The sequence below is a fragment of the Centroberyx affinis genome, unplaced genomic scaffold (assembly GCF_046629955.1).
Source record: "Centroberyx affinis isolate AG114_WGS23_722 - 3 ecotype Tasmania unplaced genomic scaffold, CSIRO-AGI_Caff_v1 ptg003742l_1, whole genome shotgun sequence".
NCBI lineage: Eukaryota > Metazoa > Chordata > Actinopteri > Beryciformes > Berycidae > Centroberyx > Centroberyx affinis.
Window position 1 is genome coordinate 210,253 of NW_027281620.1, and position 26,026 is coordinate 236,278.

A 26,026-nucleotide genomic window follows, 5' to 3' on the forward strand; every position below is an offset into this window, starting at 1 on the left:
GCATAGGCTATAGGGAGGAAAAGTAAGGAAAGACGGGGTGAGTAGGTGAGGATGGGCTGTGGGCTCAAATGTGCAAAAAATAGAAGCAGTAATTAATATCCAACATAGGCTACATACATGTAAAAAGTATAAAAGAAAGTATATATAAAAATTTTAGTACCAGAGCAGCTCACATGAGAGCCTTGTCCATTTCATTACGGACATATGGAAGAACATCTTTTCTTGTTCGTCTATAAAATCACTGTGACAATCAAACTGTGACTATATCAATAATAGATCAACATCAATGATAGATCACCTCAACAAATGCATCAATACTGTCAATGGATTATTCACTTTTTGTGTTTCTTACTTTATTTATCCTTATCTAGTACAGCAACATAATCACACATATCAACAGCATCAAAGTCACAAACAAGATACAGTCTCAAGTGTGCCCTTTCAGTGCAATCTGTGGATTGGTGCGTGCGCTCACTGTACACAGCAGGTACCTTTTCAAGTACATCCTGAACATCTGGTCTCGCAGCCCATACACAATAGGACTGAGAAACCTGGGGAGGATCTGGATGATGATATAGCAAACAAAGAGTGTGTTTTTATAACTTTTAGGGAACCAGTACAGAAGAGCTTTTATAAACACAGGGCCTATATAGGTGAGCATACACAACAGTAGCTGAAAGCCATGAAGCAGGATAGTATTCCTGGCCTTCTTAGCATCTCCTTCAGCTGCTTTAGCAGCAAACAGGATCTTGAAGTATATGTAGAGGAGAGTGAGCCAAATAACAAGTAGGAAAATGATGTAGGACACTTCCCTCTTGTGTATGATTAAGGGGTGTCTGAATACGTTATCCCTCTCACAGACGATTCTGGAATAGAAGAATCCTAGAGATTCTGTAGCTAGCATAATGAACAAATCTGGAAGGATGGACACTGCACTCGTGACCCAGATCAAACCAATCAGAATGTATGCTCTCTTGACTGTACACAATTCAGCATGGCGGAGTGGTAAACAAATAGCGATGTAGCACTCTACTGCCATGCCAGCTAAATTCAATGGGGTGTTGAGGGTGGTGAAGACCGCAAACATGATGAGGAGGAAACAGAGGGAGACATTAATTTTGTACAAAGTGTAACTAAGGATGAACAGGGTGATCGTTGTAGTAAGCTGGATGAGATCGTTCACCACCAGGTGGATGAACAGGATGTAACGAGGATTCACATAAAATATCTGGAGGAGAGGAAAGGAAAAGAGAGTCAAACCAGCTTATACATTTTCATCCTCCCTTTATATATTTTTATCTGTTTCTTCTGCACATAAAAAAGGCGTCTGACCTGGTGTTTGTTGAAGGTGTGGATCAAGGTGCCATTGATGTAGCTGATAGTGAGGCCTAGAGCCACAACAATCACATTCTTTGTCACAGCTGTGCTGGAAGTTTCCCGATGTCTCAGAGAAATCGACACATTATTGCCATCAAATGGAAAATTCATCAGGCCGACTTGAGGAGGCTGCATGTAACCTGATTACAAAAGACATGAATATATTGACATGTTATGTTAAGGTTAGTTCTACATGCCAAATTTAAGCTTTGAGATGAGATCTATTTTGTACCAAAAATAATCTTGAAATGTGAACAAAGTTGCACAATACTGTATGTCAGACATTCAAATTATACTACACTTAGAAAAGGTAAATTTACAATTTAAAACCTACTTTGTACATATGAAGGGTTTAATTCCAAAACTATCCATTTTGGAAACCTTTTTAACTTCATCATGAACATTTCAAAACCACAGATGATTTTATGCTGATTCTAATTGTTTTGAACGCAGAGGTCTTAAGATTAGGGGTGTGCATCTCATCATCCGAGCACGATTCTATTTGCACCTCGATACACGATCCACGATCCGATGCACCTACATACATTCTAAGCAGCCATCAGATTGATACAATTCAATTCAGCCCCGTCTCAATGCGATATGATACAATGCTGTGCAATACGATGCGGTGTGATATGTGTAACATATAAGCAACTGTGACCGGTTGCAAGAGGAAATCCTAATAGGTGTACATCTTCTCAATCCAGTAACGGATGAGGGAGTGAAGGATTGTTTTCACACCCTACTTTGAATCCTGTTTGTTTGTATTAAAACATAAAAATCAGTCAAACAGGCAATTGTTTATTAACAAATAATTTCTGCAATGAGACAATTGCTAATAACAATGTGAAAACAAGACTAATAGTGTAACAGCAACGTTGAATTTTGTGGAAGCGTCTCTGCCGGGAATCAAACTCGGGTCTCCTGATTGAGAGTCTGCAGTCCAATTCCCTGTGGGCCACATGACCCATAAAGTGGTGAACAATGTTTTTATTAAAAAAAAAAAGGATAACTGCCAACCTACTGCATGTAGGCCCTAGACTATGTAGTGGACTTTAAGTTTTCAATAGTCCGTGTACAAATTAGTTGTGCTACGATCCTTGCAAAGGATGGGGGGGCTTGACCCATTTGTGAGCCTTCACTCGCAGGAGGACCGACAGGCAGAGAGAGAGAGAGTGAGTGAGAGAGAAGCGGGTAGCTTTGGAGAAAACATGTCTGATACAAGCTGTCTCAATCGATGTAACCGTATCTTAAACATTAAGTGTGATGCGTCGCTTTAAATCATCAAATCGTCACACCCCTACTTAAGATGACTCACAACTTTAATACAACATAATATGCTTTACCTTTATGCCAGCAATTATTTTCTTAAGTAGGCATCCGTTTTTTTCAGTGATGGGTATCTTATTTTAGAATGAGACTCTCTCAATGCCCCGTCAATGTTTCCCAGAAAATATTGAATTACACTTCTTCCTGATCCACATGCTACAGAAAATGTGAGAGATTTAAATAGACCAACAGCAACAGATAATTAATTCATGTGAGAGAGTAAAGGGGAACAACTAATTAGCTTCTCTGAGCATACAAATAATTTGCATCTTTTTTTTAAGTTTATAATAGGATCATCAAATGTTTGAATGGCTGAATAGATATGAAATAAATATTAAAACGATGTGGAGTTACAATTTTTAACAATACAGAGAATTATAGTAAGTATCATTTGTGAATTTTGTAGTAGAGATCAACAGTTTTCCACTGTATGGTTTGATACCCAATTTAAAAGAATTAGAAAAAGCGATGCTCAGACATTTTATACACATACAGTGTAAATGCTACATATAATACAATAATAAAATACTGCAGTAATACAGTGTGATAGCACATATGATATCCTTACCTCAGATATGCCACTTAGCTCTGGAGTCTAACCAGACATGGGTTTAAAATCACTTTTATGACTTTATATACAGGTTGATTCATGAGTCCTGGGATTCAGAATCTCAGGGACTCCAGAACAGACAGCGGATGCTGCGCATACTGCTACCAGTCACTGGAGATGATGTCATCCAGATATTCAGCAGTGTTGAATATCTGGATGACATATTGGGTGCCAGTCAATCAGTTTGAATGCAGTGGAGAATGACATTTTCTCCTCAGAGTCTGGTGACACTGGAATTTGACAGTGGCCCTTGGTCAAATCCAGTGTCAAATAAAATTGAACAGTACCCAACCAAACTTTATCAACCCTGGACAATGGAGTGCAACCAAACTTGCCATAGTGTGCACAGAACCTTATAGTGCAAGCACTGCTTCGAGCGTAACACCCGGAGTTTGCCAGCACAAACTAAATTTGAATTGCACATATTTGACTTTTTGATGCTTAAATGTAATCACTGTATGCAAAAATTGAAATTGAATGTAATGGTTTGAATTTGAATTTGGTCGTTGTTGCTTTCAACTTTCAACTTTTGTTTCAAAGCACTTTGAGGTAAAAATTCAACCGTCAATATGCTTTTACTTTCAGTTCTTACAATCTCTGACACACATTTTAGGGGTAGCTTTAGGTTTAGGTTAGGTTTGCTCTTTTGTGGCGACATTCACCCCTGCTCAGATCCCAGAAAAGACCTCAAAATTACATTTTTTTCCGACATGCGAAGAGACCGTAAGAAAAAACAGCAAATCGGTTGCCATGCGACAAATTTTGACTTTTCTATTCACATTAAATGTGTAAACATCAATGTCTCAACATACAACAGGGCGATAAAGGAAGGAGGATATATGCCAGTTGTTTGCAACGGATGCAGTCTGAAAGCAGTGGCCAACGTGGAGTGCCTGGATTCCAGCATGTACAAGTGTCATGTCGAGGATGCAGAGAGTGTGCCACCTGTTACGCCGGTGGCTGACCAGTTTGCTGTTTTTCACGGGAGGGGGCTTAATTTCATTCACGTGAATGCTCGGAGCCTGATCCCCAAAATAGACAAGATACACTAAATTGCAACTCGTTCCAAGGCTGCGGTGATAGCTGCGTCGGAGACTTGGCTAGATGAATGTGTGCTGGAGAGTGAGATTGATCTTCCGGGTTACGTCATCCTACGACCGGATCGTAATTGAAATGGAGTTGGATGGAGTCTGTCTGTTTATTAGATGTGACGTTATGTTTAAGCATCGTCCTGATATCTATACAACAGGACTGGAAACTATCTGGGTTGAGATTGTGCTCCCTAAAACACGACCGCTCCTTGTTGGTGTCTGCTACAGACCTCCCAAACATAGCGATTTTTATGAACTATTAGAATTGGCTTGCAACAAATGTATAGATTTTATGAAATTTGAATCTATTATTCTTGGTAATTTAAATACAAATGTACAGTCATCTTCATAGAAAAATGGCCTGGTGGATCCTTTATGCAATTTTAATAGATTACTTGGCCTCCAACAGCTTATAACAGAACCAAATAGGGTGTGTGCTAACAGTGAGTCAGCTTTAGATTTGATATTGGTTTCAGACATCGTCTCCGTCAGTCAGGTGTTTTAGATATTGTGATCAGTGACCACAAAATTAGCTTTTGTACTCATAAGGTAACCAAATCAAAAGTCAACCCAGTACAGCAAAATTCAGTCAGGATTAGATCAATGAGAAAATTCTCAAAGGAGTTATTTTTACAACAGTTAAATGAGATAGATTGGTCTGCTGTTTTGGAACATGAAGATGCTGGAGGTCAGAATAACACCTAGGAGTGGTAAATGGATCACTACTGAGATTCTAGATTTGATTAGGCAGAGGGATAGGCATCTGGTGAACTTTAAAAAATCAGGCAGTGAGGCATATGTAAGGTGTAGAAACCATGCTAGATACAGGATTCAGAGTCGCAATTCTATATTGATGCGGTGAATGAAAATGTACAAAAATCTTTGGAAAGTCCTAAAAGATCTTGGTTGTTCAAACAAAATTAAAACCAAATCTTGTAACATTGGCCTGAACACTGACAATGGTAATAAAATGAAGATTGCCGGGTATTTTAATTCATTCTTTACAACCATCGCTGCTTCTCTTGTTGTAAAGCTTCCAGCTGGTACAGGACAATATGGATTGCTTTTCCGCAAATGTTTTTATCATAGGTTTATAAAGCGCTAAATGGCATTGCACCAATTTGTATCAGAGACGTGCTTGCCACTTATGAACCACAACAAGCCCTCGGGTCATCAGGCAGGGGCCTTTTATCCATTCCCTGGGTAACCTCAAAATCAGGGAGAACTGCTTTCAGTTGTCGTGCACCCAGAAAGTGGAATGCCCTGCCAGAGGACCTGAGATGTGCCCCAACGCTAACTTCTTTCAAAAGCAAACTGAAAGCAAAGGAAAGATTAATAAAGTGATTAATAAAATGTTTAAATCAATCCTGAATTTTAAACAGGCTATAATAGGGGTAATGTGATCCCTTTTCCTGGTGTTGGTCAAAAGTCTGGCTGCGACATTTTAAACTAGAAAATATGCTCAGTAGAGCACATACCTCTGCCATGTCTGGCAACACCCCATGTTGCAGTTTAATTCTAAATGATGTTTCAGCACCTCGGACAGCTCTCTAAGGAAGTGCGCTATGCTTCATTAGTAGTAACTCTGTGCACCTGAGAGAGAGAGAGAGAGAGAGAATTCAGGTGGACAGTGGACAGGCCTATATTTAGTGTTGTCCAGGTTGGAGAGCACTGAATCAAAGATAACATTTATGTTACAGTAGGATGCTGGAGACATGATTAGGACAGTTGTATTACATTTTGTATGTAACTATCGAATTTTGTATGTGACTATTAGTCTGTCATCAGACAAGCAATGAAAATAGTGTCTGATCCTTCCCATGTTCTCCACCAGCTCCTGCCCTCTGGCAGACGTTATAGAGTCCCTCACTGTAAACTCAACTGTTTTAAAAATGCATTTGCACCTACATCAGTTAGGTTTTTGAATAAGTAGTATACTTATAGTAGTATAAGGCTATAATGGCTGTGCAATATTTCATCAAATGTGGCCAAAGAGGCTGTGCAATAATAGCAATAGGCTACAGGGGTTATGTGTCTAGTGCATTAGTTACACAATATGATGCGATGGGGCTGTGCAATGGTTGCTTTGCATTCTTTGTATTGGTAGGTAGGAATATGTATGTTAAATTGTATGTGTGTGTGTGTTTTTAATTATGTATGTAGAACTGATATGCATAAAGCAACACAGAGTCCAAGACAAATTTCCCCCATGGGTACAATAATGTATATCTTATCTCATCTTATTATCTTATTACCCAACTTCTGTAGTTTGATTATCTAGCTATTTATAGCTAAGGCAAAGCTAAATAGCTAATGTTTGCTATCTAAGCCTGTAAACTCTTGTTGACATCTTTAAAACATATATTTACCCTTAGCCTTGTTATTGTTAACACAATAACATTTATTAACTCTTGTATATGAATTCGCATACAGTGGCTTTGGAAAGTATTCAGACCATTCTGCACTTTGTTGTGTTATACACTTGATTTCAAAGGGATTTATATGTAGTTTTTTTTGCCATCAATCTACACACAATACCCCACAATGACAAAGTGAAAACAAAATAAATTTGTGCAAGTTTATTAAAAATAAACTAAGTCATGTGTTGTTAGTCTTCTCTGTTATTGTTAATTATAATGTATGAGTGCCACACATTGGACAATTTTGAGTTGCATACTATATTTCTATGGGCCCACATACTATTATTTTCATTTAGCAATATTTGAATGTATAAATATGCAAATTTAATGCAAGTGAATCATTATTATTTATAATGTAATTGTGGAAAGCCTTAATAAAAATAGGAAAAAAAATGCAGTGCGCTCTGCGACAATTTCGTCTGACAACAGTCACAGTCGTTTTTTAGATGTGACATCCAAATAGATTTCTTGCAATTTTTTCCTTTCTGTTTGCTCACCATGATTTCTTTCCTAAATTTGCAAAAGTCTAAAAGACCATTTTGTCTAAAACATGCTGTTCCACTTTATCTAGCTGGGTCTGATAAAGTGGGATAACTCAAAAGTAGATTACCTCAACAAAAACATCAATACTGTCAATTAGAGGTGCACAGTGATACCAGTCTAAAATGTAAATATTTGGCATTGGTGAAGTGAGCTGATGCCAAGAGATCCGTTCCCATATAGGCAGTGCGCACTCCTGCTTAGTCTGCAGCCTGGGGCTTGTGTGTTTCAACTGTTTTAAATACCAAAATGTCAGCGATTTGGATTTGCATTTTACTGTGAATAATGACAATACATTTTCAGACTGCTAGGTGTGTGGTGCTACTCTGAAGAGAGGAGAGGAGAATCTAAAATTGTTTGACACCTACAGTATGTACTTGGATTGGAACTCCTTATCGGGGAGTAGGCTACTCAAAATAAATTACTTGTACTTCTCATCTGAAAAAGTGGTATTGGTGCACCCCTACTGTCAATGGTTTATTCACTTTTTTGTCTTTAGAACTTTATTTATCCTTATTTAGTAACCATAGTCACATATATCAAACGCATCAAAGTCACAAACAAGATACAGTCTCAAGTGTGCCCTTTCAGTGCAATCTGTGGATTGGTGCGTGCGCTCACTGTACACAGCAGGTACCTTTTCAAGTACATCCTGAACGTCTGGTCTCGCAGCCCGTACACAATAGGACTGAGAAACCTGGGGAGGATCTGGATGATGATATAGCAAACAAAGAGTGTGTTATTATAACTTTTAGGGAACCAGTACAAAAGAGCTTTAACTAACACAGGGCCTATATAGGTGAGCATACACAACAGTAGCTGAAAGCCATGAAGCAGGATAGTATTCCTGGCCTTCTTAGCATCTCCTTCAGCTGCTTTAGCAGCAAACAGGATCTTGAAGTATATGTAGAGGAGAGTGAGCCAAATAACAAGTAGGAAAATGATGTAGGACACTTCCCTCTTGTGTATGATTAAGGGGTGTCTGAATATGTTATCCCTCTCACAGAAGATTCTGGAATAGAAGAATCCTAGAGATTCTGTAGCTAGCATAATGAACAAATCTGGAAGGACGGACACTGCACTCGTGACCCAGATCAAACCAATCAGAATGTATGTTCTCTTGACTGTACACAATTCAGCATGGTGGAGTGGTAAACAAATAGCGATGTAGCACTCTACTGCCATGCCAGCTAAATTTAATGGGGTGTTGAGGGTGGTGAAGACCGCAAACATGATGAGGAGGAAACAGAGGGAGACATTAATTTTGTAGAAAGTGTAACTAAGGATGAACAGGGTGATTGTTGTAGTAAGCTGGATGAGATCGTTCACCACCAGGTGGATGAATAAGATGTAACGAGGATTCACATAAAATATCTGGAGGAGAGGAGAGGAAAGGAAAAGAGAGGAGAAGAGATTGTCACAGTCAAACCAGATTATACATTTTCATACTTCCTTTCATGTATCGTTATCTCTTTCTTCTGTACATAATAAAAAAAGGCGTCTGACCTGGTGTTTGTTGAAGGTGTGGATCAAGGTGCCATTGATGTAGCTGATGGTGAGGCCTAGAGCCAAAACAATCACATTCTTTGTCACAGCTGTGCTGGAAGTTTCCCGATAGCTCAGAACAATTGACACATTATTGCCTTCTGATGAAAAATTCATCGGGCCGTTTTGAGGATGAGGCAAGTAACTCTGTTACAAAAGACATGAATATATTGACATGTTATGTGAAGGTTAGTTCTACATGTATGGTATACATTTTGGAAACTTTTTTAACTTCATCATGAACATTTCAAAACCAGAGATGATCCTATTCTGATTCTAACTGTTTTGTAAGCAGAGGTCTTGAGATGACTCACAGCATAATATAATTTACCTTCATGCCAGCAATTATTTGCTTCTGTAGGCATCAGGTTTTTTTTTCCAATGATGGGTATCTTATTTTAGAATGAAACCATCTCAATGCCCTGTCAAAGTTTCCCAGCAAATATTGAATTACATTTCTCCCCGATCCGCATAAAACAGAAAATGTGAGAGATTAAAATAGACCAACAGCAACAGATAATTAATTCATGTGAGAGAGTAAAGGGGAACAACTAAGTAGCTTCTCTGAGCACACAAATAATTTGCATCTTTTTTTAAAGTTCAAAATAGGATCATCAAATGAATGAATTGAATGACTGAATAGATATGAAATAGATATTAAAATGATATGGAATTAACATTTACATAACATAAAATAACATGTTGATATAGGCTGTCATTTTTGTATTAAGTTGAGATCAATCATTTTCCACTGTATGGTTTGATCCCCAATTTAAAAGAGTCAGAAAATAATTGATTCTCATAGTGGCAGTGCTTAGAAATTTTATATACATATAGTTTAAAAGCAGTACAGTATATGCTACATATAAAACAATAATAAAATACTGCACTAATACAGTGTGATAGCAGATATGATGTCCTTACCTCAGATATGCCACTTAGCTCTGGAGTCTAACCAGACATGAGTCTAAAATCACTTTGATGACTTTATATACAGTATGTTGATTCATGAGTCCTGGGAGTCAGAATCCCAGGGACTCCAGAGCAGACAGCGGATGCTGCGCATGCTGCTACCAGTCACTGGAGATGATGTCATCCAGATATTCAGCAGCATATGAGTTATGAGGTCGCAGGACTCTTGTCTCCATAGAGTCTGGCGACAAATGAATCTGACGGTGGTGAAATCTTTGTCAAATAAAATTGACCAGTACCCAACCAAACTTTATCAACCCTGGACATTGGAGTGCCATCAAACTTGGACACTGCATTCACCTTGCAGCGTACGCAGAACTGTATAATGCCATCGGGCTTCAGCACAAACATGATATGGGTACACCAGTTCCTATTACTCCCTTTCAGACCCAGCCCTGGACAGCCCCAGCCCAGCTCTAATGATGAGTTCACACAGTCAGCTATCTATTCTTTCTCTGTGGGTCAGATTTAAGTGCTCGTGCTTAGCAATGTACTTGGCTAACCATGTGTTTAGCTAGCCAGCTAGCTTACTGGAATACAATATGACATCAAACAAAATGTCAACATGACATGAGTTAATAATACTTGCACCAAACATTTTGCTTCCATTCTGTTGTCCTCTTTCCTTTTTTCGTTTTTGTGCCCTTGACTAATAGTTCAGTAAAAGATAGGTGGTTACCAGCCAGCCAGTACATGACCACCGCCGTAAAGGTTCTTACTCCCTGTATCTTGCTGATGTGCAAGCTTGTGGCCAGGTTAGGTCAATGAATGCATCATAGTGCTAGAGGCTCTTTAAGCGAGCGGGGCCCTAAGCAGCTGCTTAAATTGCTTAATTGGTCGGACCAGCTCTGCTCTTATTTCCAGCACTGATTTCAGTTCTTCCTGGACAACTTTTTGCTCGTGCTCAGGCAATCGATAAGGCCGGCTGTGCATCACCTCCCCTGAGGAAGTCTTAGTGCGGTGTATGAGGTCAGTGGGGCATGGCAAGCGTGCAAACTCATCAGAAAATTTTCAATGGCAGTCATCACAAAGGATGGGACCCTAATGGGAAGATTTTGCAACCTCTCATCCTAACTCTCTCTATCTCTCTGTCACTGTAGTAGCCAGAGAAACAGAGACCACTACCTGTAATGCTTTTAGAAGGTGTACATCTGCAGCGCATCGCTCCTGTCAGATCAGACTACCTAATAATAAACGCATTGTTGTATGACAACAAAGGTCCCAGGTATCCTGAATCAAGTCCAATATACCTCTGAGCTTTTGGCCATACAGTAATTCAAAAGGGGAAACCCTGATGCCTGATGCAAATAACTGGAAATAACAACTACTCAGCACAATGTCTACTACCTTTGTGCACAAATTTAAGGATAATTGCCCTGAGAGTCCTATTAAATGTCATTTAAACATCAGTTTAATTCATATTTTTATCAGTTGTTTTTAACTATATTCATTAATCAAAGATAATTACTTACTGAAATAGACTATATCATTATAATTACAGCTGGTTGGCACAAAAATGCTAAAAAAGTAGGTAGTGTAGTCTTTCTTTGAAGCCAGATTAATTTTTTATGCTACTAGGGTGCTTGGTGGTTCTCACTCAGTAAACATGATGCTTTATTGGTTGAAACAGTGCTCCCTCCATTGCTTCCCCCTGTGGACTCAGTAGCCTAATGGTTAATGAATAGGTCTACCATGCAAAAGATCATGGGTTCAAATCCCGTGGGTAACGCTGTCTCCTCACACCACTAAGCTTGTGATAACTAAGTATAATGTCTTAAGTTTCTAATTTTTGGACAAATGACCATATGAAAAGATGAACTTGACAGAAGTCACGGGCCAACACAAAAGCCGGTGTTAGACTGCATGTCCGAACTTCACAACATATTATTTTTTGTGTGTGTCTTTGTACCTTCTGTAATGTTTTGTCTATTTGTCTGTCTTATCAAATTGTGCTTGGACCCCTCAATCGCCGCTTGCGGCTATATTTATATCTTGTGATTGTTTATGGTTGTATGTTACATTTTAGAGCAGTTAGTAGGATCTATTGATAGTATTTTAATGCCCCTTGTAAAGCCTGCTAACCATGTTGCCAAGTGAGATGTTTCAGTTGGCACATTCTGTATCTGTCCTTGCCATGGTTTCAGAAATGGGAGGGGCTATCAGACTCAGACTCAGACTACTTTATTGTCCATTAAATTTTACGGTAACACTTTATAATAACCATCATTAATAAATGGTAAATTGATAGTTAATTAAACTTTAGTTAATAGTTATTTTACTGTTAACAAACAATGAAATGATCATTAATAATGGTTACTAATTATTAGTAATGCTATAATTTATTTATTTATTATTTATTTAATCATTCGTTTGTGTAATATAAAATCATTTGTTTATAAATTATATATTGTATCATAGCTTTTTACCCTTTTTACCGTCTCTTATCAGCTATGATACAATATATAATTTGTAGGTAGGTAAGGTCTAAAAAGCTGTTGTCAAACCAGGAGGCAAGGCTGTTGATGTACTGGCAGTAGGAGGTGCTGTTCATATCCTGCTGGCAGGCGACCAGGGCCATCTGCATACTTAATAAGGGAGAGGTCACTGCTGTTACACTGCACTTCATTTGTGCTGTAGTATCCCGGTCAAATCAATGAGAGAGTATCCCTCTAAGTCGATGTTGTTTACATCCTCAGTCAACCATGTTTCAGTAAAGCAAATCAGGTTGGCCCTGCTGAAATCCCTGTCATGTTTGACAAGTACAGCAAGTTTTTGCATTTTGTTCTGTAATGAGCGAACATTGGATAGGGTTATTGTTGGGAGGGGAAATTGACTTCCCCTCCGTTTGAGTCGGTTCCGAGTCCCCCCTCTGGCTCCTCTCTTTTTCTTTCTCCTTTCGAAACAGATAATTTCAGGAGAGCTGAAGAGAAGTTTTGGAGGAGTCTTAAGCCCAATGTCCACCAGATGCGGTACGGCTCCGGCACGGAAGCTGTGCGTGCGCCGGAACAGACTCGCACCCATGTGAATCAGCGCTGCAATGTCCACCAGGTGCAGATGCATTGCGGTAGTGGCAAGGAAACCGTCCAGAACCCGCACGGCAGTTTCTGCCACTCCGTTCTTTTTCCGCGTCTGATCTATTTTTGCCGGATCTGCTTGCATCTGACAAGCGTGAAAATGCATTTATTGACTTGCGGGTGATGCATACGACTCAATCAAACGCGTGCGGTGTACATTGCCTTCTGTTTCGGAGCTGTTCCGATCCCGTGCCCAGGCCGTTCTGCTTTCGTGCTGCATCTGGTGGACATTGGGCTTTACTCCGCACGGGTGTAAGCGAGAAACGTAGGCATGGGTAGTCTATTGTGCCACGGATTGTGTGGTTCTGTTCCATACGCGTTTACAATGTCACAGATAATCGTCAGTGTCCAGATTGCTGCTATGAGCTTGATCAACATGTTGTCAAACATGATCGCCAGGTATGGAATTGTTCCACTTAAAAACTTGGTACAGACTTTGATACAAAGGAGACAAACAAACAGCCACGCCAAGAACTGAGGGTCAGCACTCGCACATGCGCCCCTCCACCTCAAACATAAATGAGTGAAGTATGCAATTTCGAAGAACTTTGACTGAACACCTTTTATACAAAGGTCATGAATTTGATATTTGTGTCATATTGGATATCTTGTCAAATATTGAAATCTAAATGTTTTTGTTATTGTTTTTTCAATGGAGGCCAGCCACTCCTTAAAAATTAGGATTATGGGGGACCTTAATACTGAAGCATGTAAGGAGTGGAATGTAAGGATGTCACATATTCCATGTGTGTGCATGTGTAATAATATGCCAGCAATATTATTACTGTTGCTAATAATGTGTTGCTCACTTTTGTTTTGTTTTACTCAAAATTTATTAAGCAAAAGACTAACCCAAACACAATATGAAAAGCATCATGTAAAACATTATTTTAACAGTGAAGTCTGTGGATGGGTGCTTATGGTTACTGTACACAGGAGATACCTTTGGAGGTACTTCCTGAAAGTCATATCTCGTAGCCCATAAACGATAGGACTGACAAATCGTGGGAGGATTTGGTTTATAGTAAAGATGGCAAATCGTGTCGATGCTACCCCTGCAGGGAACAAGTATGTCAGAACTTGAATTAACATAGGACACACATAGGTGATCATACACAACAGTACCTGAAAGCCATGTAGGAGGATAGTATTTCTCGCCTTTGTAGCATCTGCATTAGCTGCTTTGGCAGCAAACAAAATCTTGAAGTAAGTATAGAACAGAGTGATCCAAACCAACACCAGGAATATTATGTGGGATGCATCCCTCTTCTTGAGGCTGTATGTGCTCCTGAACACGTTATCCCTGCGGCAATACACTCTGGCATGGAAGAACGTTAGAGGTTCAGTGGCCAAGAGGATGAAAAGATCTGGTAGGACAGAAAGCACACTCATTGCCCAGATCAAACCAATCACAACATGTGTTCTCTTGACCGTACATATGTGGGCATGGTGGAGGGGAATGCAGACAGCAATGTAGCATTCCACTGCCATAAAAGCTACATTCAGGGGGGTGTTTTGTGTGGTGAAAACGGCAGGCAGGATGAGGAGGCAACAGAGTGAAACATTGATGGTATAGAAGACGTAGGTGAAGATGAAGAGGGAAATGCTGATTGTCAGCTGGATCATGTCGTTGATCACCAGGTGGATAAAAAGGATATAGCGAGGGTTCATTTTGAAGATCTGAATAGAATAGAATAGAATGGGTTATTTTGCAGTATATTGCTCATCTCAATTTGCATTAATTAAATATGCTGTAGTGATGGTTTTTGGCATTAAAAAATTGCTAGAACTGAACCCAGTTTCGGCAATTTTCCAAACAGGAATGACCAATATTTTTCTCACAGCCTTTGCTCTTTATAGCCCATTTGTGTGATCCAAATTTATTTCATTCCAGTTGACAGTCCCACTTAGTTTGCATGCAGCATTATTTCAGTCGCCCTTTCATGTTGCCCACATATTATCAAAGTGAAGTCAAAGTGAAGCTTATGTGGATGTGTATCTCTTAAACAGCAATTAAAGATAAACGCTCTTGTGTAACTCGTGCTTTGGATAGCCTCCACCAAAAGTCATGTTATATTTGTGTTTATGTCAGTTAATCATACAGACTCTATGCATGCGGACATCGGAATGGTATGGAATGGAAATTAAAACAATAAAAAAATAAACAAGGTGAATTTGAGTGGAAATGGAAAGAATAAAATTATACCATCATTAGATGGAGACATGTATGGGGGTTCAGCTTAATAATGTTACTTCAAGTAGTTAGGTTTCACGTAAAAAGCAGTAGGGAGGGGAAATAATGAAATATGCCAATAGAAAGAAGTTTGCAGCTATACAACAGTGCTGAAAGCAATTATAATCATTTTGAGAATCATCATGTTAACTTGAATTCTTACATAAGTTATGTTTAATCACCTGTCTGGGAGGAGAAGAGAGTAGAGCAGAGGTGAGAGAGGGGTGGAGAAGAAAGGAAGAGAGAGGTGTTTCTCACTCTATAAACATTTTATACATTCGTTTCCCCTCTTTTATTCCCTAACTTCCCCTTTTGCAGGTAAATCAATAGATTTAGCAGAGCACACACTTGCTGTTTGTTGAACGTGTGGACCATGGTAGCATTGATGTAGTTGATGGAGATGCCAAGGACAACAACAATCACATTCTTGCTGACAGCCATAATGAATGTGTCCCGGTATGCAACCATTGTCACATTACTGTCCCCGGATGAGTGATTCATTTGTCAGGTGTCAGATGTCAGCGTCCTATGAACTTGTTTCAGAAGAGAAAGGAATACATTGTGGTATAATATACATAAATATCCTCTAAATTCTGTTAACAAGCATTCATTTAACTTTTTGAGTAAACACACTTTAAGTCTTAACACAGAGTTTACCCCTTAATGTATGAAATAAGAAGTCCCTGGGAAAAGGTAGAAGGCAAACAATTAAACAAAAATTCTATTCTCCACAATTTCATCATTATGGAATGACTCAATATGCATTAAAACATTACATTACAGAAACATCATTTGTTTATCTCAGTATAGACCAGCATTGCTCTCGACTATTCTACTCTACATGGCTACATCTATCAATCCTTCTTGCTTTACTTGAATGTTTAAATGCTCTGCAATCAAGTATTAGAAGCACACAATTCAATACTAACCTCAGGTAATGCAGTCAGATCTGGAGCTAGTCTGAGTATGATTCTGCTATCGCAAGAGTAGACTTTATATACAACTGGTTGATAAATAAGTCCTGGTCAGATGTGTGTGTGTGTTTGTGTGTGTAGATTTGTTTTTTCATTTGAGCACCTGTCCCTGAAGAACTCTCTGCACGTCCTTGACAACAAATAGCAATGGCTCAAAGCGTTCACATTTATATCAAAAAATGGCTTGCTCATCTCTCTGGATGAGAATACTTCAAGTAAGTGTTACTGTGGGCAGTAAGCTTTCCTTTCAACACAACCACCCAGGCTCCAGGCCAAACTTCTTCAGAGTCTCACCCCCATTCCTCCCCTCTTTCCATAATTGATCAATAAATTTCCATTTTATTTCAAGTGATGTCCTGCCTCAGAAGTCTCTCGCTTAGAGCACTCCCGCATTCAAGTTTTCTGAGGCTTTTCTGACATCACTCTGCACTGCCTCTGATCCACTACTACTCCAGTAAATAGGACGAACCTTAGATACGACTTGGCAATGGGAGATATTTCTAGTCCGCTCAGCTCATAGAACCCTTTGGCTCAGCTATGAGCCAGAAAGCTAACGTTATGCTAGCAAGATTCAAAGTCAATAACATTACGTACGGTTGTAAATATAATTTGACAGTATGTTTAACAACAAGACTAGCTAGCTATCCAGCCATGTCATTGTCCCCAAATCAATATCAAGGTTTTCACGTAAACGGAGGCTTTGACTGCGTCCCTGTTGCTATGGTTACTCATTTTAGATACAGGCTGATACTACGTAGCCAGCGCATTAATTTAGACCGGTGAACAGACAGTTTCACTGGAACTACTTAGTAGGTGTCCATTATCAGGAATTAATGGACACCCTGCAGCCAATCAGAATGGAGTATTCACCCAGACCATGGTATAAACCCAGATAAAATATACAATAAAAGGCAAATGTAATGCCATTAAGTGGTTAGTGTGACAGCTCTAAGCCAATTAAAGCAGGTAATAATGGACATTTTACTTTATTGGCATGGCATCTTAGCCTACAATTAAGATTACAGTCCATAAAGAAATAATTTATATAGATGCCATCATGTAAACAAGTAGGCTACTACTGTAAAAACAAACATCTCTACACTTGAATCAACTTAAAATCCACAGTAGCCTTTACAGATATGCAAATGAATGTCCGTTCTGTCTGCCACCGCACACCACTATGTGTCACTTCCATCATTAAGGTGCAGAAATAGCCTGCAATTAAACAAAAAAAAAATCAGTGCATTTTCAGCAGCGGTGCCGCTACTGAGTACTATACAAATACTATATAAAACACTATAGAACCTATTTTTAGCATGGCAGGTCGCGACTTTACGGGGCGACTTGCCACAGTAGAAGGGGAAACGCTGGCTGTACATAATGATGAATGATGTGTGTTGTCTGTTCTCAGAAAAGTGTTTGTATGACAGCAGAGACCCAGCCAACTAACATACAGCTGAAATGTAAGGATTGCATCTAACAGCTAACTAGCTAACAACTACCGTTACAAACTGTTTCAAATAGAACTCCAGTCTGTTGACTACTACTAGCCAGACATGTTGTGTTTTAAGTTGTGTCAGTTAAATTTAGCATATAAAACAGCCTCTATCTTCTACTCTACTGACGTGTGGAAGTTGATGCCAGGTTCTCTGGTCTCTTTGGTCCTTTTAGTGCAGCAGTTAGGTCCAGATCAGGACAACAGTTCCCATAGACAGCTGTTGTAGTTACAGGTAAACTGGACCCAGGTAAGATGTCGGATGATTATCCCACGCTTAATGATGTCATGTCCCCACTAGTGTTATATCTCTATGCTGGAGATGATGTCATCCAGATATTCAGTAGCATATGAGTTATGAGGTCGCAGGACTCTTGTCTTTAGGTCACTGGAACATGTTGGGTGCCAGTCAGTCAGTCAATCGATTTGAATAGAGTGAAGAATAATAGTAATAATAATAATAACTTTATTTGTATAGCACTTTTCTAAAAACAATGTTTACAAAGTGCTTTACATACAATAAAATCCAAAAGTAGCAATAAAAGAAAATAGGCATAAAAGGTAATATATGAGGTAGACAGGTACAACTAAAAACACACAAACAAACAGAGATACAAATAAAAACAGATCGAACTTTACATAAAAGTGTGTGCCAAAAAGAAATGATAAAAAATAGGAATAAAAGGTAATACAAGAGATAAACAGGTGCAACTAAAAATAAACAAACAAACAGAGATACAATTAAAAACAGATTGAACTTTACATAAAAGTGTGTGCCGAAAAGAAATGATAAAAAATAGGAATAAAAGGTAATACAAGAGATAAACAGGTGCAACTAAAAATAAACAAACAAACAGAGATACAATTAAAAACAGATGGAACTTTAAATAAAAGTGTGTGCCAAAACACAAGAAGGCAATAAAATGGACATACAGGTACAAGTAGGCTACACTACCCTTCAAGAGTCCGGAACCACCAAGAACCTTCCATGCCCCCGAAAGAGACCGATACTCCAATCCACCAGGGCAGCACCAAACCGATCAGAAATACAGCCGAGACACCGACAATGCCACAAACCAATACCTCCACTCCAAACGACTGCTCCGCTCCCCAAACCCCCTGCCCATCAAAGAACCCCCCATGCGCAGCAGCGACAGCCCCGCAGACCCCAGGCACTCCAGCCGCCAGGTCCCCAGGACACCCAGAAGCCCCACCACACGCCCCCCGCAGGACCCGCCACTGGCGCAAACGGCCCACAGGGCATCCTCCATGGACCCCACGATCAAGACGCCCCCACAAAAGCCCGACAGGACCCAGACTGGGCAACCGCACCGGCTGACCCACCAGAGACAGCACCCGTCTCCACAAACCCGCCAGCTGATCGCCGCCCCGAGAGACGAAAGCCACTCCAAGCGTGACACTGCCAAGAAACCAAAGCCCGCTACACAAAGGCGCACACCCCAGCATGAAATCCCCAGCCTCCCGGCAACCCCACGCATGGAAACAGCCCCATCCCCCAAAACAACAAACAACCGCCGAGTCAGGAGAGACTCAACCGACAGACCAACCAGCGAAACCGCCCGATCCAAACCCCATCGAGCCCTGCGAGAAACAGCCCGAATGCACAGCCCACGAGAAATGCCCCACAAGCCAATCACACCCATGGCAAGCGCTGCAGGAAGAGCGTGGCGAAACCCCAACCGAGAATCCCGAAAGCCCGACAGCCAGAACGCCCAAGGCCAGCAAAGACGCCACTGCCGCAGACGGAGGTCTGATGAACAGAAAGTCTGAAGAACAGAACAGCCACCCGAAGACAGAGGCAGCCGTCCGCAACACCATCAATGCCCCGGCTGCACTCCCCAACCAGTTCAATGCCACCCCAGCGAACAGAAGCACCAGCCTGCCCCAGGAAACACAAAGACCCCTCAGTGACTCCAAACTCCCGAACGGCAGTGCATAGGGAGTGAATCACATAAAAGCCTGTTTATATAAGTGTGTTTTTAGAAGGGATTTAAAAGATGAAACCGATTTAGCTAGCCTAATTTCCTCAGGCAGGTCATTCCAAAGTCTAGGCGCCCTAATAGAGAAAGCGCAGTCACCTTTAGTCTTGAGCCTAGACTGTGAAACAACCAAAAGGGCCTTGCCTGAGGATCGAAGGCAGCGTTCTGGCTCATAAAGAGTTAAAAGGTCAGCAATATAACTAGGGGCTAGACCTTTCTGTGCTTTAAATGCAATCAGTAAAATATTAAAATCAATTCTAAATCTTACTGGTAGCCAGTGCAGATGTGCTAAGACTGGGGTAATATGGTCTCTATGTTTAGTGCCAGTTAAAATTCTAGCTGCAGCGTTTTGAACGAGCTGGAGACGTGAGATAGATTTTTGACTGAGGCAGGTGTAGAGAGAGTTGCAATAGTCTAGACGAGATGAAATAAAAGCATGAATTACCTTCTCTAAGTCAGCATGAGATAAACGATTTTTGATACATTTCTTAGTTGAAGGAAGCAGGACTGCACAACTCTCTTTACCTGCTCCTTGAAGGTCAGGTCACTGTCAAAAATCACTCCTAAGTTTCTGGTCACAGGCTTTATGTTAGATGATAAGTCACCTAGATCATGTAAAATAAGATTTTTTGCGTTGGGCTGCCCGAATAAGACTATTTCAGTTTTGCTTTCATTTAACTGAAGAAAATGTTGTGACATGCAACACTTAATGTCTGTAAGACAGTTTTTGAGAGTATTAAAGCAGTCATTAAGACATCATTATGTCTTAAGGGTAGATATAACTGTGTTTCGTCAGCATAGCTGTGAAGGGAAACATTTTGCTTACGAATTATATGACCAAGTGGAAGCATGTAGAGGGAGAAGAGGATGGGGCCAAGAATTGAGCCCTGTGGAACAACAGGTGATGTCTGCTGTGGTCGACGATGACTTGCCTATTCTGACAGAAGGTAATTAGATAAATAGGATTTAAGCCAACTCAGTGCTAAGTCTGAAATACCTACCCATTGTTCAAGGCGCTCAATTAAAATAGCATGATCTACAGTGTCAAAAGCTGCACTCAGGTCTAGAAGGATTAAGACTGAGCATTCTCCTGCATCTGCTGTGAGAAGGAGGTCATTAGCTACTTTGACAAGGGCTGTTTCTGTGCTGTGTAATGCTCTAAAACCTGACTGGAATTTTTCAAAAATATTGTTATGGTTTAGATATGATAATTGGGTAAAAAGATTTTTTTCTAAAACTTTTGATAAAAAAAAAGGCAGTTTAGAGATGGGTCTAAAATTGGTAAGATCAGACGCATCAAGGCTGGGTATTCTGCCTCCCAGGCAGTGTCTATGTGTTTTCTGTATTTTCTAAATATTTTCTCTGTTTTTTATTAGTCTAGTGCCCCCTGCTGTATTTTCAGGGTAAATACTCACCGCTCCGCATCACTTCCTGTGCAGACCTGAAATAGGACATTTGGGGAGCACATGGTCTAGTGGAGGGCTAGAGTTGCATGTCAGGAGCTCATGTTTGAATCTGATGCCATCCGGTTGTTTTTCCAGTGGAGGCATTGCTTGTGAGTTGGTTATATGTGTATTCGCAGTTCATCTAGAGATATTAGCAAGTATTTTGGCGATAGTAGAAACGTAATGTTTAGTTTTTGTATGCAAGTTTATGCTAATGCTATTGACATCCTGTATACAGCTAGCATGCTGTAGCAATTGTGTTTTGTTGTCTTGTTTATTATTTTGGTACATACTACTATGTATAGAGGACATCATGTTAATTGTGTTGTGTTTTGCTACCTTCTCAGTTTCACTCCTAATTTATGATTACAAGGACATTGAGTCTGGAATAAAATTTGGAGCTAGAACGCTACATCCTGACTCCCGTGTCATTTATATGGAGTTTGGCTGGCTGTCTAGCTGGAGTTGCGACACCTCAGCGAGGACAGTACACTGGGCTTTTAAGAAGAGGCTGAACTACTGAATGCTTAAAACTAGAAGGAAAAGTTCCTGTGGCCAGAGAACTGTTGACAATAGACAGAATACTAGGACCTACTGTGTCAAAGACATTTTTGAGAAATTTTGTTGGAACAACAACAGAACAGCAAGTAGAGGACCTCACTTGAGAGACAATATCCTTTAAAAACAATAAAGAAATCGGTTGAAAACAATTTAAAATAGCTGAATTTTCCAACATAACAGAGGAGTCCCTGTCAGCAGGTGAAATCTGACATCTTATATTTTCAACCTTCTGAGTAAAACAAACAAAAAATTCCTCACACTTCTTTGGGGAGGCTTCAAGGCTGTGGCTGGGGGAGGGATTATGACAGAATCTATGGCTTGGAACAGAACCTTAGAGTTATGACAGTTTTTAGATATAAGGTCTGAGGAAAAAGCAGCTCTTGCATCCTTAACCATTTTCTGATGTGAGCATTCGATTTCTCAAGATATCATGGAAGATCTGTAATTTATTAGCCTTCCATTTTTGCTCAGTCTTTCTACATTCTCTTAGAGAGGCTCGAGTTGTATTATTGAGCCACGGAAGAGCTCAAGGTTTTGACCACCGCCGACCTGGACTTGACGCCCCTGATGATGGAGTCCCCAATGATGAGGGTTGTTGGCTGTGGCTGTGATAAGGGGCCATCGAGGGAGCAGCGATGACTACCATGTAGCGAGGCCGGACGCTGAGGAAAGTGTTGTGGCGAGGAGGTGGCATCACTCTTGGGAGGGGAGTGAAATCCTGCTGGCTCGGAGCGAGGAAGACCTCCAGAGCGTCGGATCACGGCCTCCTTCAGCATCTTGCGGCGGGAAGAGGAGGTCACTGCCCAGGGAGGGGGCGGCTTTCCCCACGGTGGAATGTCGAGCCGCCTGACCGATCCTAGCCACCGGTGGTGAAGAAGCAGCAGTGTCAGCAGGTGCCATTGCCAGGGAGGGGTCAAGGTCAGGTGGGATCGTGGCCGCAGCGGCATCAGCCTGGTGAAACGGAGCCTCATCAGACAGAATCACATAGCGGTTCGAGAGATTTAAGCGAGGTGGTGGGGCAGCCCTGACCGGGTCTCTCTTTCCGCCACGGGCCACCACCTCTGCCCAGGACGACTGATGGCTGGGTATTGAGCAGGAGGAAGGTCGTGGACAGGTGGAAGGGTCCCACAGGACTGTGTCGTGGATGGCTGTGCTGAGCGTAGCAATCCGTTTAGACTGCCCAGAAGCCACGTCTATAAAGCTGGACAGAAGTGAGTCTTTCTTCTGTAATTCATCAGAGAGCTGTCGAATGTCTTCCTTGAGGTTAGTAATATTCCTGTTTGCTATCTGAAGCAGTACACAGTCCTCACAGGGCATAGTTGAAGTTCACTTTGTTCAGCTTGGCCACAGGCTAAAGGCGAGCCTAGCCAAGCAAATAGCCGGGGCAGCTTGGCTATCGAGCTGGCAGAATATAGTCCAATAAAAAGAAAACCCAACTGGGAAATCTCGTAAAACCAATGGAGCTGTGATAAAATAGTGTTAAAAAAATAAAATCCATTTAAATGGGTTAAAACGTAGAGCCGGCTGACAGAGCAATGGGTTAAAACATAGAGCCGGCTGACAGAGCTAAAAACAACACACGGTGGCCACCATGATGCTATCCCACAATGCAGAGACCTACAATAGAATTACATTTTCTCCATAGAGTCTGGCGACAAATGAATCTGACAGTGGTGAAATCTTTGTCAAATAAAATTGACCAGTACCCAACCAAACTTTATCAACCCTGGACATTGGAGTGCCGTCAAACTTGGACACTGCATTCACCTTGCAGTGTACGCAGAACTGTATAATGCCATCAGGCTTCATAGTCTAGCAGGAGAAATAGTACCCACATGGCATTTTTTTGTAACCTGTTTTTTTAGGACCCTAATGGTGTCTAGTTAAGAATTTTTCATGTTGCCAAGGTCAACTAATGGCCCATGGAGTTCGTTTGGCGGCCATCTTGAATTGATGTCCACGCGAGTGGCGAAAAACGGTGATTTTCATAACTCCTGAACCAGACAACATACAAAGACAAATAAACCCACTTTTTCATATAATTTTGACACCAGGAATCAAATGGGAAGGTTATTGACATGGTACAACCACTCTTTATTGGTGAAAAACGGGGAAATAACACATTTTAGGCTCATAACAATATAATGAAAGCCACCAAAGTCACCAAAACTCCCTGTTTCACTGATCATCATCATCGTCCATCTCATCATCAATTTCCACCTCATCCTCTTCCCCCTCATCATCATCACTGATGACACCAGCAGCCAACAGATCAATGAGAGATGGGGGCAGAACTGGTCCACAAGACCAGACAGGCTCCAAAATCCCTTCCTCTGTCTTCTCCCACCCCTGACCCTCGTCATACGGTTTAGGCCTCCAGAAGATCGGCTCAGCTGCCCGCTTGTAACAGGCCACTCTATAGTTCACCCGTTGGATGTGGGGGATGAGTGAGTTTTGGCAGGGGGGCAGGCAAGCAAAATCGACTCTCGACTTGCTGCTGAGGGTCTCGTCTTCTCCCACAATCTTCTTGAGCATCTTGCTCCTGACCAGGTTGACTGATGTCTCACGTGCTTGACTGTACATCACACATGTGAAGCCCTCCAGCTGCTCCTGCACTTCCGGCTTCACCTTCCACTCATCGCCCAGCTGACTGTAAAAATATTGTTGGGATAATTGCTAATTTTGCTCTTTCCAAATCTTGCATTCTATTCAATATAGATAACATGCCAAATTATCTAAAAATTCATCCACCAACCTGAAAGCCTTTTGAAATTTGGGGTTCTTCTGGAGCTTTCTGAGTGGTCCCACCTTGCCCTTGCCCTTGAAGGCGCTGGTACAGTCCTCACCACTGAATACATAGTAGCCGAGCAGGGTGCTGCAGTACGGCTGCCCAAGAGAGGTGGCCAGCTCCGTGACATTGACCAGCTGACGGTGCCTGCCCGTGCCAGTGTCAAGGTAGATGACGAGGTTGATGGCATCAGCATGATACAGGAGGATGAAGAAAATGTCAGTGTCCGGGGTCCTCACTACTGCCGACTTGAAGCCCAGCTTGACGGCATGATGCAGGTAGAGCACAACCCGGCTGTCTGTCTCCTCCTGGTCTGACTGGAGGGCATGGATCTCAGTGACCTCAACCTGAAATGGCACAAAACACCCCAATGCATGGTAGCTTATATTCTTGGCAAACAATCTGCTAACACAAGACCTCATTGAAGTTTCCTAGGTATGGATCAATCAACTTACTTCTCCATCTGATGACATTAGCTGATGAGCTGTTCCCTCCACGATGAGAGCAGCTGTCTCACACTTCGCCAGCCGGGATGCTGCCTCCTTACTCCCCCAGACCTTGAGCATCAACTGGCAGAGCTGCAGCTTGTTCTCCTCATTGCCCAGAAAGAGCTTAAAGTCCTGGGGTTTCCTGGTGGCCGTACCCTGCACTATGAACCTCTCAGAGAAGCCACGCCTCAGCCTCTCCTGCGCCTTGATGGAGTCAGGCTGGTAGGAGTCAGTGGAGAAGATGAAGTGCTTCTTGGCCACCATCTGGTCCAGGACCTGCAGGCAGATTGCTCCAAATGTATGAGGCAGGTTTGTGAGGGCATGAAAGAGGGCGTTCCCATCTTGAATGAAGATGGCATCCTTGGGGTAGGGTACTTCATCTGTCTTGTCATCCAAGAGGAAGTGCAGCATGGTGGCTTTGTTGGTCTTGGCAAAGAACCCATCAGGAGTTCTTTGCCAAGACCAGGTGAGAGGGAGTAGCACATCAGCTCATCAAGATCAAGTGGCTCCTCCCAGACCTGTGACTTGACGAGCAGCTGGAAGGCCAGGTTGCTCTGCTCCTGGTACTGGATGAGCTGCAACACAAGGACAAGCATATAGTACAGCCAATGCACCAGAGCATTAAGCTAAACAGGTGATTCTGGTAGGATATTGTGCAAATTAATATATCAAAGCATAGAACATATAAATTGTTTTACCTTTCCCTCTGAGGATGTGAGCTTGACCATCTTGTTGCAGGCCTCCATCGTCAGCAGCTTCTGCTTCTTGATGGGGTCGAAGAAGCTTGTCTCACACCCACCCTGAAGCCGGTCTCGGATGAACGCCTCCTTGGCAGCCTTGCCAACAGCCTCAGCACGGAGGACATCAACCTCGACCTCAAGGGAGACAGGAGCACCGGAGGCGAGAGAGTAGAGGTGCTCCTTGTCCGTCATTTGGAAAGGGTTGGTGAAACTCTTGATGGCAGCGATGGTGCACTGGACTGCCTCCTCACTCTTCTTGATCTGGGCCGGCTCCAGCTCACGATGTTTCCCAGCCTTGGGGAACTCAGGATCGTCAATAAGACCACACATCTCCAGCAACATCT

General features: G+C 41.5%; 3 protein-coding genes across 3 annotated transcripts; all 3 read right to left on the reverse strand.

Annotated features, from left to right (window-relative positions):
- Nucleotides 1-427: 427 nt before the first annotated feature.
- Nucleotides 428-1,512, reverse strand: LOC139662254 (odorant receptor 131-2-like). The gene is made up of 3 exons (XM_071540894.1): nt 1,333-1,512; nt 985-1,228; nt 428-930 (listed from the first exon to the last, which is right to left on the reverse strand). The coding sequence occupies exons 1-3, from the start codon at nt 1,510-1,512 to the stop codon at nt 428-430; spliced, it is 927 nt and encodes a 308-aa protein (XP_071396995.1).
- A 6,428-nt stretch (nt 1,513-7,940) lies between these two features.
- On the reverse strand, nt 7,941-9,029 carry LOC139662255 (odorant receptor 131-2-like). The gene is made up of 3 exons (XM_071540895.1): nt 8,874-9,029; nt 8,498-8,741; nt 7,941-8,443 (listed from the first exon to the last, which is right to left on the reverse strand). Exons 1-3 carry the CDS (start codon nt 9,027-9,029, stop codon nt 7,941-7,943), a joined length of 903 nt encoding a protein of 300 aa, XP_071396996.1.
- Nucleotides 9,030-12,315: 3,286 nt separating this feature from the next.
- LOC139662256 (odorant receptor 131-2-like) lies at nt 12,316-15,659 on the reverse strand. The gene is made up of 5 exons (XM_071540896.1): nt 15,540-15,659; nt 14,420-14,638; nt 13,886-14,341; nt 12,858-13,043; nt 12,316-12,462 (listed from the first exon to the last, which is right to left on the reverse strand). Exons 1-5 carry the CDS (start codon nt 15,657-15,659, stop codon nt 12,316-12,318), a joined length of 1,128 nt encoding a protein of 375 aa, XP_071396997.1.
- Between the last annotated feature and the right edge of the window lie 10,367 nt (nt 15,660-26,026).